The 17,714-nt window shown below is 39.2% G+C and overlaps 1 protein-coding gene across 1 annotated transcript; it reads left to right on the forward strand.

Annotated features, from left to right (window-relative positions):
• Positions 1 to 1,419: 1,419 nt before the first annotated feature.
• On the forward strand, positions 1,420 to 16,013 carry LOC133018048 (polypyrimidine tract-binding protein 2-like). Its single transcript, XM_061084331.1, has 15 exons — positions 1,420 to 1,483; positions 2,136 to 2,299; positions 2,720 to 2,791; positions 2,879 to 2,950; positions 3,071 to 3,229; positions 3,557 to 3,667; positions 4,053 to 4,221; positions 6,119 to 6,196; positions 7,031 to 7,143; positions 10,288 to 10,321; positions 12,102 to 12,194; positions 12,645 to 12,761; positions 13,407 to 13,506; positions 13,638 to 13,718; positions 14,011 to 16,013. Exons 1-15 carry the CDS (start codon positions 1,453 to 1,455, stop codon positions 14,138 to 14,140), a joined length of 1,524 nt encoding a protein of 507 aa, XP_060940314.1. The 5' UTR covers positions 1,420 to 1,452; the 3' UTR covers positions 14,141 to 16,013.
• The last annotated feature ends 1,701 nt before the right edge of the window (positions 16,014 to 17,714 follow it).

Genomic DNA, 17,714 nt, shown 5'->3' on the forward strand with positions numbered 1-17,714 from the left:
TCATCAATTTGGATAGTTAGAAACTCTTAGTGTATGCAGAGGATGAGACAGATAAAAAAAATCACAATCAGGACTTGCCATTTTTGGTAACCTTTAAAAAAAGAATTAAGTGAACAAATTAAATTTAAAAGAAAGATATGTCAATGTTGAACAGGTAACGATAACAAAAATATAAATGGCATATAGTTCATATTCCAATTGGATTCAGCAGAACATTCATATTTGAAACAAAATCCAGACACATTTGTGAGTTATGCTGTTAACCAATATAACGAGTGCAGATAGATATTTCTCAATGGTAAATTATTTATATTTATAAAGCGCTTTTTCTGCCGCACCATTTCAAACCAAACTTGTCAGCAGAGGGGGTGTTACCGTCTCCTTTATGGGAATAAAGCCATGTATGCAAAAAGGTGTTTCAGGCTAAACAGGAGCAACGCTGGTGTGACTGTCGTTGATCATTTGGGTGTCTGCAAATTCCCCTCTGGGTTTGTGGAGTTGGTTGGGGGAAAGGTAACTGCCAGTACTGCAGATGCTTACCTATCTTCCAGACAAGTATCGGCGGTCAGCAGTAACCACAGAATGCTAAGGATATCAGAGTTCTGTGGTCACTTCCCAGAGTTCCTTGCAGGATTTGACTGACAGTTTATCAGACCAACAGAAGAATATTTGTCCATAGTGGGTGTTGATGATCAGAGGAAAATAGGCTTATGACTCTCAAACCAAAAGATTTTGGATTTAAATCATATTTTTTCAATTTTCTTTATTAAGAGACAATTTTAACACCATTATTGAGGACCCCACCAAAACCATGCAGATATGAATTAAATAAATACATATCAATGTTATGAAATTTTCCAGACATTGCTGAATTCTTGAAACTGCAAAAGTGTTAAACTGCTGTGTGTGCCTGTGCTTCTATGTACGTATAGAACCAGTCATCTAAACAAATAAGCATTTAATCACCTGCATTGTGTTTTATTTTTTTATTTAAGCCTTAGCTGGGTTGAAGTAATATGATACATGCTCATCCAGGTTTTGCTCTTACCATTTTCCTTCTCTTCCTTTTTTCATTTCAACGCATTCTTTCCATTGGCAGAGATGTCGCGGTTGGTGTGAAGGCAAGTATTCAAATTCTGTTTTACACATTTTACATGAACACATACATTTGCTTTGTCTGCATTATATTGTTTAAACATGGACTGGATGTAAAGTTTAAAAACAAAATCATATAAGTGTTAGATGTAAAGTTAGAAGATAACCCACTAAAAAGTTGTTTTACACATTACAGGATGTTAACCACAGTATCATTAAGCCAAAAGTAAAATGATTGGCTTAATTTATAATTTTGTCTTTTGTTTGCTATTTTATGTGCATTTGTTATGCTGAAAAATAACAATTTTCCTGTTTTTCTTTCCCTTAACTTTGCAGAGAGGCTCAGATGAGCTCAACATGTATGGTAGCAGTCCCAGCTCTATGACCGGTAAGCTCCACCGTAACCCTGATTGGAGCGGAAAACACAAACCGCATTACTTGAAGCAATAATCCACAATATATTTAGGTTATAGGAAGTGGTCAGGAAGTGTGATCATGGTCACATTTAAAAAGGGATAGCTTTGGACATGTTAGACAACTTAAGTGCATTATTGTTGTTTAACCTTTGTAATGTAGTAATATGTCATAATGAATTAAGAGGGGTGAATGACATACCAACACAGACCAGGGACCTGAAAAACCAGAATATTATAACATGCCTAAGACTAATAAGTGCTAGTGTACTAAGGTGCATGTTTACGGGTCGCTGCATCAGGATCAGAGCAGAAGCAACGGTTGCTTTGTACCGTGTCAATGTCTCCTGTCTGGGTGTCCTCACTCCTGCTAGCCTGCACTCACTTGACACTTTAACAATAAACACCAACACTCATCACAACCTGTTAGGAACTGAACAGAACGGTCCCTAAAAGCAGCAGCAATGCATTTGGTCTTTGCAAACAGCAACGATCACATGTTTATAGAGCAGGGAAGTGCGATCCAAGCATTCTTATGCAAGGTGTGAACTGCTGAACTGAGACTGACGATTCCCCAGTGAGTGACTTGTGGTGTGTTGTTTTTTGTCTTTGTTTGTCCATATTCAGCGAATGGCAGTGACAGTAAGAAACAGCGCCTAGATGAATCTCCTCCCTCCAGGGTTCTCCACATAAGGAAACTTCCCAGTGAAGTGTCAGAGACGGAAGTCATTGCTTTGGGCCTCCCCTTTGGAAAGGTCACCAACATTCTGATGCTCAAGGGGAAAAACCAGGTACACTATAACAAAAGTCTAGACTGTCTGCCAATCATTTGAGATCATTTAAAAAATGATAGAATAACACTGAAATAATCACAACAGTGTTGCATTTTTAAATGAATAATATTAGGTGGGGAAATTAAATGGTTCTGCAATGTGAACGTGGACAACTCTGCATCGATGCAGAGATCATAATTCCTTCATGCTACGTTCATGGTTTTAGCAATGTCCCGCAGCTGCATAATTATAACCACCGCTACTTCAGGATCAGGACAGACGCACATGCATCGATATGCATCAAATAATTTCATCATTGAATCGTGCGGTGCTTAGAGATTCCCACTCCTAATATTCTCCTTTCTTGAACAAGATTAGCAAGTGATGCATTGTCCTGGAGACGATTTGTTCATTGAATCTTTTGCTGTGTTTTTCCAGGCGTTTCTGGAGTTGGGTACAGAGGAAGCAGCCATTACGATGGTGAACTACTATACAGCTGTCACACCACAGGTCTGAATCATCCTCAATTCATATTGCACATTATTCTTATTTTATGAGTTTATTGCAAGGGAAACTAACTGGTCTTACTGTATTTAGGTCAGAAACACACCTGTCTTCATCCAGTACTCCAACCATAAGGAGCTGAAAACAGATTCTGCTCTAAACCAGGTATACACACATACAGAGACACATGTGCACAATATGTTTCTACCAAACCAGATGGTAAGACTGATTCAGATTTGATGCCTTTTCCTCATCATGTGTCAATATTTGTGTCATTCCACCCAGAGGGCACAGGCAGTACTGCAGGCAGTGACAGCAGTTCAGGATGGAAGTTCTCCATCTTCTGACCCAGGAGTTCTGGACCTTGCTCCACCCCCCAGCCCTGTCCTGCGAATTATTATTGACAACATGTTTTATCCTGTGACACTGGATGTTCTCCAACAGGTAAAACCTGAACACTTAACATAAATCTACTAGTCAGATTGATGATTTGATCTTCTTTGGTACAAAAAAAATCATAATTGAAGCAAAAAAAAACAGATACTGGAAATTAGATTTGTTTTAAGCTGCATTTCAGCATGGTAGGGTGTAAACTTACAAAAGTTGTCTTTTCTCAAAATGACCAAATCACAAAATGAACAGTGATTGAAGTAGAGATGGGTGATAGAAATTAATGGTAGCAGACCATCTGACAGGTTGAGACAGGGCACTTCAAGTGTATTGTCTTATATTGCTTATTTCGTGTTTTATTGATTAATGTGACTCTTGCAGATCTTCAGCAAATTTGGCACCGTAATGAAGATTATAACCTTCACCAAGAACAACCAGTTTCAAGCTCTTCTTCAGTTCAGTGACCCAGTCAATGCACAGCAAGCTAAACTGGTAAGATCCTGCTTATACAAATTAAAGTTGTTAAATGACTGTTGTGTTTTTTTGTCTGCATTACATTATTATGACGTTTGAGCTTTTAACAATGTGCATATGTGTGTTAATGTAAGAGGGCATGCTCCAGTAACAGTGTAAAAAGGTTAATGATACGTTTTATATATACTTAATACCCATTGTCCTTCATGTCCCTGAGTGCAAGCAGCTTATGCATTTCAACTCCTGTCTGTATAACATGTGATTTACTCTTTAGATTTAATCTCAATGAATTGTCATATTCTGTCTGATTGTGCCAGTTTTTGCAGACATTTAATTCATTGATATCAGTGTTGACCTTAAAATACATTATCATTCATTATGATTCCCTCTTTCACTCCCACAGTCTTTGGATGGACAGAACATCTACAATTCATGTTGCACTCTGCGGATAGACTTCAGTAAACTGGTCAACCTCAATGTCAAATACAACAATGATAAGAGTCGAGATTACACCAGACCTGACCTTCCAACTGGGGACGGAGAGACAACCAACAAGGATCATTCTCTCTTGGGTAAATATACCTATGTGTTGACCTGTCTTCATCCCTATCCCTATCCATAGATCCATATCTTCCCACAGTAAATGTGAAACCAAAGACAGTTCAACCTGGAAATACACTCCTGTTTGACTCAGCACCATCCTAACCAAAACTCACCTTTTCACTTTTGCTATTTCTGCGCATTAGAATGAAAGGTTTATTGTAATAAATGTTCCCCTCAAATCAGTGAACGGGGATGGTAGCTGGAACTTAATGTCCCTTGAACAGTGAGTCTTCATCAGAAGTGGCGCAGCACGAAAATCTATTGCCACAGTGCCATTATAGTTCATATGTTTAATTTTAGTGTTATTTTCACTAAAACCAACACCTATATTTACATTTGGATGGTGCACTGTTCCTGGCAGTTCCACTAACTTTTTTTTACCATATGCCAAACTTTGATTAATCAGCCTCATAATATCTTGAAAGGGGTTCTGCACATCTCCAGATAACAAATTCCAACTGAACATCAAACTTACCAGCAAAATATGAATTATAGCGTCTGATAAATGTCAGTACTTTTTACTTCCTCCTTCTGTTTCTGTGTATTGCTGTTCAGTATCTTATTATAATTCAGGATGACAGGCTAACTGGATTCCCAGATGCTACCAGCTAATTTTGCACTCTGAGCTAACTGGCAGGTTTCCTGTTTCCACATATCAGCCTCACATTCATTTAGTGATATGTGCACTTAAAACATGGATGTCATCGATTGAGAAATCTGCCATTTCTTATACATAGGTCACATTTGTATTGCATATTGTTTATATTTCAAAGGCTCCAAAAGAGAAAATCCTACAACAGCCAGACACTGCGTTGTGCAGATGTCTGCCAGGGCCCTCATATGCAACTCCTTTTATGGGCACTTTGCACATGGCTTCTGGTGGTGGTGGTGCGTTAACTGACAAACTGTTTCTGTAGCAAACTGTCACAAGCTATCAGCTGTTGTAGGAGTCATTGAACAATTTAAAAGACACTCAATGAGATAACTAAGTGGACAGTGTAGATGGCTTTGATACAACAGTTTCCTCTCTGAAAAACAGGGGTAAACATAGCCGAATGGACAGTTGTAATCTATATTGTGCTTGATGGCTTTGAAGTTAATATACACTGATTTATTTTAGTTTCTAAACAACTGCAACAGACTTCCACTTATAACTGAATTCTCTTCATAGTTTTGTCCCTGCTCTCTTCAGTGAAGTCCTCAGGTTGTGCAAGTTGTTGCACCTCATCTCAGTGAAAGTTTTACTTTGAGAAATGTCCTTGTACTTCATGGCTTAATTTATGTTCAGACATGTAGTGTGAATTTTGACACCTTATATACATACACAAGTGTGGGCCTTTTCTAAACTATATCTAACAAGTTGTGTACAGTACAATTGTAGACCCATCTCAGTGATAATTCAATCTATCAAATTTTATTTGTAGAGCCCATATTCCCAAAATCACAATTTGTCTCATAGGGCTTTAAAATGAATTAAGCAAAGAGGATTCAAATGACCTCACAGCAAAGGTGCATAATGCTTTTTGTTAATGAGAGATTTGGGATTTTATTTTTTTATAAAATTAACATTTCTAGAGGACAGGTTGATTACTTTTTTATTAATGGTTATTGAGTGAATTGTAAGTGAATGGTAGTCTTATCCATTGGAGTGCAAGAGTCTATTTGTTTTTGTGGGCTCTTACCACTTTGTAATGCCACTGTATGTGCACTGGTGTTTAGATCTCAACTCATCATGTTTTTATACCTTTAATATAATACTGCTGTTATTCTACTTAATCAGGTCTGTTTGGTTTCTTGCGACGACTGGTATTTTTTAGTTGAAGGTTAGATGAGTATGTTGAAATTTAACTTTGTATTGTCTTGTAGGTACCCCATCTGGAGCCCTAGCTTCCTACTCGAGTGGAGGAGGTTACTCATCTTCTCTCTCCCTCTCACAGGGTGGAGGTACCAATCTTTTCTTTTTTCAAAATTCAGTTTTATACTTCCTCTGCTGTTATCCATCCTGTTGCAGTCTTTCACGTCCTGGTGGTTGTCTTATTGTACCAGGGCCATAGTGGTTGGTTGATATTACAGCTTTATCAAAGTATCAGGCAAATACTTGACTGTAATTAGTCATTCCATGACATTTAAATGTCATTCATTCATTCTTATATTTTATACTTTTCCTACTTGTCCAATGGAAGTTGTTGGCCTTGATGAATGACATTAAGATGTTTTGATTAAAAATGACAAAGTTGAAAGAATCTTTAAAATCTTTAACATTACACTTACTCGGCGCTTGCATACTGCACAGAATTATAATTATCTGGGGATTTTACTTGAAGTGAATACTGTTCAAATGAGATGGCATTTTTGTATTATTCATTTCATTGTAATTAAGTAACAAAGCATTCAAAACATATCAGTTTCCCTCCACAGTGACATGACAGATAATCTACTCTGAAACCTTACCAGCTTCTTGTATGAGATTCAGGTTTGAATTATAGTGGGAGAGGGCATTATCCAGATAGTTGTGGTAGACAGGAAGCAGAACAGTTTGCCAACTTCATGCTCAGCTTAGACTGAATGTCTTCTACAATACAGTGCACACAATGCACACTACTGAAATTACTAAAGCAGCTATACTGACCATTCCTTTCCCTAGAGTTCTCTACTGCTACCAATTTCAACTTCGCCAGTTTACCTGTAGATATTAATGTATCTTTTCATGAAGCTGTGGTGTTTTTTGCGCTATTGCAGTTAATCTCTCATCTCTCTGATCTTTTGTTTTCCTAAAAGGAGCCATGAGTCCTCTGAGTGCTGCAGCCGCGGCAGCAGCAGCTGCAGGTCGCGTTGCTCTCTCTGGGTCCGGTGTGTCAGGAGTCCTGTTGGCCTCCAACTTAAATGACGAGGTAAACTAACCATCAATATAATTTGTATGTCAATGAGCATTTGAAAGCTCTTCTTTGAGGTACTCATTACAGCTATTGAACAAACACCGCTGAAAACTAATTGTGATAGTGTGACCAAGTTTAAAATGGATTAAAGCTACACTGTGACTGTGGATATGGAATAACACTGAAATCATAAAAAGTATAAAAAGTGGTTACCAAGTACAGCCTTAATAGGGAGCCCAGACGTGCACAATTAATGTTAGATTTTTTTGTATTTTTAATACACATTTAAAGGTGGATAAATGGTAGTTTTTAGTACCTATTAATTATTGGAGCATATTATTTACTTCTTTTCACTTCTGAAATCAACAAAATATTTCAGAACATTTGCCCAGTGGCCAAACCTTTACATATAACTTTGTGGTTTTATGTTGGATTTCGGTTTCTCTTGTTTGTTCTCATTTTATTCTCTTAATTGAACTGTAACCTACTCCGTCATCTTTATCTCTAAACTTACTGTACCTGTTTCTGTATGTTCCATCCTTCTATCCGAGCACTTCTCTCTGTCTGTCTTGGTCCTTCTCACACCCCTGAGAAGAGGTGCTTCATATTGTATTGGTGGGTTTCAAACCTATTCCCCTTCTGCTGGTGTCTTGTTGCAGCAGGTGTATCCTGACTGTCATGGGAACTTCATACATATATCTCTCTCAAGATCCATCAGAATGATGGCAGCAGTCTTCTATATATCGCTCAATACAATCCAGTGGCTAGGTATTGGTTGAGTGTGGTGAGAGTTAAATCCGACAGTAGACGTGGACAATCAGATTTTTCAATCAAAGACAATCTTAATAAATCTACTTTTCAGATTCATTAAAATGGGCTATATTCAGTTTTAAAAGATTACTTGCCACTAAAAAGCCTATTTTAGCTGTTAAACAGCTTGCCCGCGAACTGCAGCTAGCGACAGTTCTCCTTGTTCTGCAGCCTAGGCTTAAAAGAAACGTTAACAAAACGTTAAAGCGGCAGAAACATGCATACAAATTCCAGTGTAGACTTTCAGGGTAAAATCACAGCAATAGCAGGATACAGACATTTGTAAGTTGGGCCTTTTGAGTTGAAGTGATTGGTTTGTGTCCAGGTTACCATATGCACAACTCATCATGTGATCATATGACTTCAACTAAATATGTGGGGAGAGTTGTGATTCAGGATGTGAATCATGATTCTATTCAAAAAGTTTGTGATCATTTGGCCAGATCACCCACTCCTCTCAAATGGTTGGTTTTCATTAACTCTGTCTTCCTCTCAGCTGTGACCTTAGATCGACAGAACTCCATCCGTGGCACATTTTAATAATTTTCATACAGAACCCTATTCTAGGTCACAAGGCATTAGAAACCCCAAACACAGACTAATCTCTCTTATTCCAGTTTGACGGTGTTGATAAAGACCAAGACCTAAGTGAAACTTTTCTATGAAATATCTGGTACTGATGATCATTATATGGTTTCAGTTTATTAAGAGCACAGCTGCAACTAAACTGGACATGACAAAATGGTTCAGTCCATGTGTGATGTGGCAGTGGTCATAGACATGCTTCATATTTCATGTTTTGCAGACCCTTTTGCCTAAACCTCTCAGGTGGTAATGGAACACATTTCCTTTGTAGCTTTTTCACTGTGACACTTATGACAAGAATCTTGGAGGTCCGAATGTTTATGATTTTTTTTTATGATTAACATGTCACAAACTGAAAGTCAAATGTTCTCATTATTAATGCTCCATTCAAAGATAATTGCTTTATGCCACAATGACACAGGTCCGTGGGATATTTGACATCTTGCTAAGGAAAATATAATTTGATCAAATTATCTTTTAATCCATCGTTAAGATTTGTCACTGGGGACGTTTTAAAGTATTTTATGTTCCATTAAAGCAATCACTGCAGTTGTGTTGTATGTGTCCATTGACACATCCTGCCAACAGTTACCTCCAGATACATGTGATCTAGTTCTCCATCTGCCCTCTTCTGCTTCAATATCTCTTGCCACTCGGTCTTTCATTCACTTATCTATAAAACCTACGTGCCAGCAACTGTCAATTTAGGTGGTCAGTGGTCATGGTGACTATGACTTCACATTCTTGTTATGCAATATATCAGAAGTGATGGAGGGAATTTTCATACATCTAGCTTAGATTTTCAGCAGTCCATAAGGATGTACTTAGGATTTTGGGAATCACATGTCAAAGTCACTGTTACCTTACATAATGCCTTTCAATGAAGTGATTTCAAAGACAAATTTGCATAGGACACATTGACAGATGACATTTTATGTCCATATGGTCAACAGCAGTGCAACTGTGGCATCATAATTATCTGCAAAATCACGTTCCTGGTCATTATTTAACACAATAACTGGGGAACAGAGGGAGAGATTGTGGCCATGTTTCCTGCAGCTTGACTGGCTGGTGTGAGACGTGCATCCGCGTGGCGGTAACTCCAGATTCCTGAAGTCTTCATCCATCCATTCTTTAATGTATTATTTTCTACCTTCCTCTCATACTTTTATTTTCCTCACTGATAAATGCATCCAGCAGGGAGTGTGATTGTGTTTGTGTGTATATGCGCGTGCGTCTGTGCATGTGTGTTAACAAAACTGGAAGGTGTGTGTATGTGTGCGCGTGTGTGTGGAAACAATCCAGCAATCATTCAAACTCCGTTGATGTCCCACTGATGCTGTTTACTGACCTCTGCTTTGGTTTTGTCCTCCTTTCCTCCTCTCTCCCTCCCCCACCCGACCCCCTTTCCTTTACTCCTCCCTTTACTCATTTTCTCTCCATTTTACCATCCATACATCTAAATACTGTACACTCCCATGTATATTTACCACAATTTACTGAAATTTCTTTCATCTCCACTTCCTCTCCTCCCTCTTCACTGTTCTTATTCTGGTCTAACCTGACTTTGGCTTTGCTGTTATGACCCACTCCTCAAATCCCCCCGATATTCTCCATCTTTGCTCCACTCCTCATCATCTCGGAAACCACCACCTCCCCCCTTGTCCAACGCTGGGCGTCTGATCTCTACCTTCGTCTCTCCTTCTTCCTCCTCCTCTGCTCCTCCTCTTCCTGTCCTCTGCTCTGCGGTCTCTCTCTCTAAAGATGGTCACGCCTCAAAGTCTCTTTACCCTCTTCGGTATGTTCAACCTCTACTATTCTATCTGTATATCTCTCTCTGTTAATCCAATTTTGTTCACTTTCTTCAGTGATGTCGTGGACACGCTTATTCCTCTGTATCTGTGTGTCTCCAAGGCTCCCTTGATCATATTGTACAATACAGAGTTAAATCTACTTCTGTCTACTCTACATTTTAAAGTCGAATAGATAATGTGTTTGCTCAGCTTTTACACTTAACTGATGAAAACAAATACACCAAAATCATTTATGTGTTGTTAAATCCCATAAAAGGGATTCACAGTTACTATGATTGGCTTTCAATCAATATTCCATCACATATTGTGTTTCTTGAGGTGCAACTGTTGTTGGATTGGATTGGAGCCTCTACTTTGGGCAAGATGCATCATTTAAAGCTTTTTAGCTCTGTAAATCTTTCTTCAGTTCCCTTGTCTTAAAGAATCTGAGAATTTGCTGTGAAAACTCCACATCTAGACTCAGGCTACATCCATGCTACTACGTTTTAGTTTGAAAACGGCCTTTTCAAACCAAAACGATCCCTGTCCACAAAAGCCTTTTGGCTCTTTATCACTCCCCGACTCCCCATCTATACTAACTCGTCTGAAAACTCATATCACGTGACCAATCACTGCATGCCGGTTGTTTTCCTCCGTGTGACGTGATAGGAGCCTGACGAATCAGCAAAGGCTACGTCGTGACCGAAAAGACCCAAACAGCAAGCGGTTGTGAGTCATCATTTTCAAAGTGTCTGTTTCTGCCCGTCCAGACTAAAACACAGCCCCGAGTTTTCAAACCAAAACTGGGCCGTCAGCGTTTCCAAAGGTTTTATTGTCTCTTAAGCTCCAGATTTGTGTGGGTGGCGAAAATATCTGAAGCAGAGTTGATGCAATTCAAACAAAAACTTACTAGTATGGATGTAGCATTAGACTGATTTTAACAGATACTGAGGTTAGAGACTGAGTGCCAAGACTGCACCTTCACAGCTTACATAAAAGCTGCTGTCATATATTTTTTATATTAACAGCCACAGCCACATCAATAAGCACAGCAACATAATTAATTCAATTGCAGAAAGATATTAGGATTTAATATGTTAAATAAACGAGGAAGAAGAAGAAGAAGGGGTTGGTTCTGATAGTGGTTTCATAATTAAAACTGTTACCCAGTTTGTAAAATTCCAGATTCACTAAACTGATGCTCTCATTGCTCGACAATCAATGAAATGTCAAATTTGGGCATTTCTGCACAGCAATATTTACATATTTACGTGGAAGTAGGAAGGCCAAAAGAAAATTATTTTTATGGTTTTTGATTTACTGTGCATGTTTCCTCATGCAGTATGTTTTGTCTGAGGTTAGTACATTCCTCTGGGAAGGTTTAATGAAAGATGACCCTTCTCCTACACCGTCCATGTAGTTTCACACTTTTAATCATCTAATCAGACTGGATATCCTCATCAAACAGCTTCAGGTGTGTGTCAGTGGTAAAGCTGAGGTGTCTTGTCTTTTCTCACCAATCTGACAACTTGGTTACACAGAAGAGTGGAATGAGTGTCTAGTGGAAGTCAAATCGGAAGAGTCCATCTTTTCTTTTGTCTTTCTGGCACTAACTTTTTTTCCTTCCATCCTTCACACCTCTCCTTTTTTTATCTTCGTCGGCTTCATCTCTCCTGCTCTGTCTGTTCTGTCCTCTTCCTTGCCTTGTGCTCTACCCTGCTCTCTCTTGCTCGCTCTCTCCCTCTTTCGGTCTGCCTCTCTCTCTCGCGCTCTCTCTACCTTCAGGTGTCTATGGCGATGTGCAGAGGGTGAAGATCCTCTACAACAAAAAGGACAGTGCTCTGATCCAGCTGTCTGATGGCAACCAGGCTCAGCTGTGTGAGTTTTGAATGAGAATGATGCATATCCCTTACTGGTATTGAATTGTTCTTTTCCCCAAATCAGAAGTGGTTGTTCAAGTCCAGATGACGTCACTTGCAGGTCCCAGTTATATAGATAAATGTATGTTAAAGGTGTCTGCCCAGTTTAACCATATTGGCTTATGTAGACAGTGAGACATCATGTTCAAGAAAATGTTCACCTGCACCTTCCTAACTTCATCGTTACTGCTGCCGAGTGTGGTTTCCAGTTACAATAACAAAGGTGCTTCTGTTTGAGGGTAACTAATTACATCGCCTACAATGCTGGGCTCAACATGATGGCGGATATATATATTCAATATAAAATGGATAAGATATGACAAATCAACCTGGTGCACTGTATCAGCAAATACTGTCTAGCTTTTAGTCTTCTTACCTTCTCGTGGTTATCTCTTTCTCTCACCTGTAGCTATGAGCCATTTGAATGGTCAGAAGGTGTTTGGTAAAGTGATGAGAGTGACACTGTCAAAACATCAGACTGTGGCTTTACCCAGAGAAGGACTGGATGATCAACTACTAACTAAAGGTGAGAGTACTGCTGTTGCCACATTTGATTTTAATAAGTAAAGCGAAGCAATGCTAGAGGTTTAAATAGGGACTGCTATTAAACCCAGAGAAGAAGATCGAACAGTAGGTGGTGGTGTGAACCTGTGGAGTTGTTTCAAAGTGACAACGACATTTTACAAGAGTTGTGGACAAAAACCCAAGTTATTGTGACAAAAGATTACAGAGACCCTGAATTGCAGAAGCCTGTTAGATGAGAAATTAAACATTTAATTTAATCACTTAACTACTATGAAGCCTCCTGCTCTCTCTCGCCCCCTCCCTCCCTTTATCTTCGTTAGAATTAACTGATATCAAGTCATAAAATGGCGAGATTGATCTTTTAATGTTTTCCTTTTGATGTTTATGACCCCATCGTTTACAGTTTACACTCGCATGCATGTCACATGCCGGCCCCTTTCTTAAGGAGAGATGGTTTTTTTCTCACCCCAAGTTTGTTCCATCTCGTTTGGGTTAAAGCAGCAATAATATACAGTTCTACGGTCTGAGTTTAAATAACAGTAACAGAATATTAATGATATACCATCAATAACTATAACATTTCACTCATTATAATAATGATATTTAATATATCTTATGTCTGTTTTTTCTTGTTTTTCTTCTACAGATTTCTCTGGCTCTCCACTCCACCGCTTTAAGAAGCCAGGATCCAAGAACTTCCAGAATATCTTTCCTCCCTCTGCAACACTTCATCTCTCCAACGTCCGGTATTTTAACAGTACACACATTCATCAAATGACTTCCTTTTTCTCACACTCAGCCAAATACCGTACCAGTCCATTTGATGTCATGCTGCTTCGCTTCAATACTATAAGCAGTTTGTGTTTTGAATGCTCAGGGATGGTGTTGGAGAGGATGATCTTCGTCTTCTGTTCTCTAACAGCAGTGGAGGAACTGTCAAGGCCTTCAAGTTCTTCCAGTAAGGACCAGTTCAGTTTCATGTAAAGCTGGTTAAGACTCATAAAACATGTTTAATTTATAAACTTAAATATATTTTTATTACACTTTTAAGATTGTAAAAGAGATGTTCTCTTAAACCAAATTATTATTATCCCTCCTTTTCTCCTGTGCATTGTCAGATAAGATAATTGCCTTGTTATGCTCTGGAATGACCTTTGTAGAAACTAAACAAAGCCAATGCTCACAGATTAAAAATCGAAAACCTTATTTTTCACAAAGCTCAGCTGTTTGTCCTGCTCTTTCTTCACCAGGGACCGTAAGATGGCCTTGATCCAGATGACCTCAGTTGAGGAGGCGATCCAAGCACTGATGGATCTTCACAACTATGACATGGGAGGGAATCACCATCTAAAAGTTTCCTTTTCAAAGTCCACCATCTAACTTTCACACCTGACTTCAAGATCCATGACGAGTGAGGAAGTCCCCACTGTTTTCCACTTATCCATGTGTTCCGTTTCTTTGCACTGTACCTAAACCTTAAAACAAGTATTATAATATTACACATCATGTGAATCAAATTTTCATTTACAGTTGAAATATTCAGAAAACCCAAATTCCAGTAAGCTCTTGACCAATGGAAGCAGCAGTTACCCCTGGTCCATAGGCAATTTGTAAAATGTCCAAATCCCTGCTTTTTTCTTCACATCATCTTTAAGAGCAGCTTCTGAGGATCTTTATCTCCAGAGGTTTAACTTTTCACTTCGTTGCTGTGATGTAGATGTATACCTTTGGGTGTGTCCTTATGTCTTGACATCACTGCTGGGTGTGGCACTTGGACTCTCTTTCACCGGTCAACATGGCAGCAGATACTGTCTTCTTGAACAAATATTGAGTTCTGCCATTAATCATTATTTTCTGTACATTGTTTTACGATACGAACCTTTTTTCTCTTCCCAGGCTAACACCAATTTTGCTCCAACACAAACCTCTTGTATAATTAATGCAGTCATTAATTATTGAACTCCTCTTCCCCTTTGTTTAATTTAAAGGTGTGTTTTTGACGGCAGGGTTTCTGACACACATCCTCATTATGCTGATTCATTCCTCCAAACCTAAAGCTCGGACATTTCCCCCAAATTATAAGTATAAAGGAGAAGGTGGTGTTTCCACTGAAGTGGGATTCACACCGTCCTCTACTCCCATCTGCAAAGAGCTATATACATCACCACCTGCTGTAGTTTTAAGGGATTTTGGGAACCTACAATAAAACAGCTTTCTGCAACACACAATCACTTAAAACGATTTTCAGACGCAACTGAAATTTGAGGATGCTAGCACCTATAAATCCTCAAATCAGGTAGAATAAACTACTAATTCTGTATTTGGTCCAATTTCCAATTTGATTAAGGATATTATGTGACTGTAAACAATCACTCTGAGGACATTTATATATGATTCCTTATCGTAGCTGTTCTATTGGGATGTTTAGACCCATTCTGGAAAGTTTGATGTTTTGAGGACAATTGGTTGTTCCCCAAATTTTCCCCAAAAATAACTTTGACACTGACAATGATGACTCAAAGGTGGAGCTAAAATGTTCTAAATCCTATCCCTCTCTTTTTTAAACCATAGCTGTGAGTGCACTCTCTCTCTATCTCTCTCTCTCCCTCCCCCTCCCCCTCCCACACACACACACACACACACACACACACACACAGACACAGGATGCTCGTTCATGCTCTCTGTTTAGACAAGGTTTAAATATGAGGTTCTGGTCTTGGTCTCTGCTTTTGGAAGGAGACCTGTTACGACCAACGTACATGCGCCTTTAGTCTGTGGTCTAATTTTACTGTTGATTCTTTTGTGTCTTCATACAATGAATTTTACTGACTATGTTTGTTTAACCTTGGTTGTAAACCTGTAGAAGCAGAATATTTTATTTTATAAATAGAACCTCCTCTTCCCAGCCAGACACCGTGAGCTTATTTATCATGTGGAGATGCACAGAAACCTGAGGTCCCCTCTAGTGTTTCAAATTTTGTACTTCTCTGTGGTTCTTTCTTGCAGCTGCAGAGTTTATTTTTTGGATTGATTTCATTTATTCCTTGAAGGGGGTTATTTTCATTTCTTCACTTCAGTTTTTATTATGTTGGTTTTTCTGTCATTAGATTTCAGATCAGCACAAATTAAAAACGTCTTTTCTACCAAGGAGGCAAAGTAAAACTGTGTGTTTGTGTTGTTTATAGTCGCTTCAGACCTCTCCTCTCATCTGGCTCACTGTCAACCTGTCAATAAACTTCTCTCACTCTGTTCAGTTCTGTCTCTCTGCTCTCACTTCTTTCTCTTCACTCCTTCCTCCCAGCTGTTCTTTCTACGCTTCTGCTGAGACATGAGAACGAGCAGGGTGTCATGGGGACTCGACTGCACTCTGTTAAGTTATGGAGTGTGTTGAGCACTAATTGCACAAGTCCTGTTCAATCATTGTGGGTAAAGTTGGTGTATTATGTGGCAGCTGTGGCTCCTGAGATCGAACGGGTCACACACTAATCAAAAGGTCAGAGGTTTGATCCCAGTAGCTCCCATGCTGTGTGCAAATTACCGAGCCCCATATTGTATGATCCAGAAAGATTTAGGTTTATTTCTTTAAGTAGAGAATATGTGGGAATTTGATTCCAAATCTCCTGTGTCCCATCATTCATCCATAAAAAAGGTTTTCCCTTGAAGCCATGCAATTCTTTTGACAGGTTGTCAGTAAATGACTTATTTCTATATTATATATTTTGTGTTTAACAGTAGGTTGATATGCTCACTCTCAGCTGAAGACTGAACCATGTTGCCTGATCTGATGAACACAGACATCTGCTGAGGCTGCAGATGGCAGAGTCACAGTCTGGTGTCAACCTGACTTGTGTCAACAGTACAGGCTGCTGGAGGTTTGATTGTGTAGAGAATGTTTTCGCAACAAACTGATCTCAAACTGGTTCCATATGAATCCAGTAGACGCTTTGTGATGTGGTAGAGCATCACATTGGCAGCATGATGAATGTGCAGCTGACAAATCTGCAGAAATTATGTGATGCACCATCAATCAGCTGTGGCCTGGAGGTGGGAGAAGTTGACTTGGGACCTTAGGTCACGACTATGAATCCCAGCATAAAGAACCTCCTGCCACAGTCACAGGTGGAGTGACCTTGAGCAAGGCACATAACCCTCCAACTGCTCTCTGAGACGCCATGTGATTATATGATGTGTCTGATAAATTGCTCTCTATGTATATTTCACTGTCATGTTTTGTTTCATTAACCAGCTACATGCACTAACATGATTACTCCAAACCAGACCCCCTAAATTGCAGGTACACATGATGGTTCCTTTCCCATTATGCTGGTTTATATAAAAAGCCATTCTGCTCACACACTGGATTATGCACCATCACATAATTGTCATTCATTAATCACAGCTTTGCAGAGCTGCTTTATTCCAAAGATAAAACTGTAAAGAGGGGAACAAACATGAAATGCTCTGGTCTGCCAGTCCTCCTGCTTTGATGTCTTTATCAAATCATCACTGATGAAGGTCTTATTATGGCACAGTGAATCCTTAAAGAGGAGAACACTAACTATAGACTGATTAACTCATTCTGGATAATTGCATCTTTGAGGGGTGATCTGGTTGAGCTGCCGTGGCCTCAGCAGCTGCACGGCCTGGTTTGTAATTCTTGATAAAGTGGGATGGCAGTGAACAGTCAGCAAACACTGCTCCACTTGACTGAGGACAGTCAGGATCCGGCATTCACACAGTGGAGTCACCACAGAAGAAGTGTTAAACAAACTCAGCTGAGCACATACCTCGGCCAAGGCCCAACATTCCCCTTATGAGACCATATTTCTTTTACAAGATCCAGATTTTTATGTGGATCTGCACACACTCAAATATCAGTCCCCTAAACATGCTGGATTTATATCATCAATATCCAGTAATTATTCTGGAACAGCTTCCTGATCTAGATCCACTC

The sequence above is a fragment of the Limanda limanda genome, chromosome 13 (genome assembly GCF_963576545.1).
Source record: "Limanda limanda chromosome 13, fLimLim1.1, whole genome shotgun sequence".
NCBI lineage: Eukaryota > Metazoa > Chordata > Actinopteri > Pleuronectiformes > Pleuronectidae > Limanda > Limanda limanda.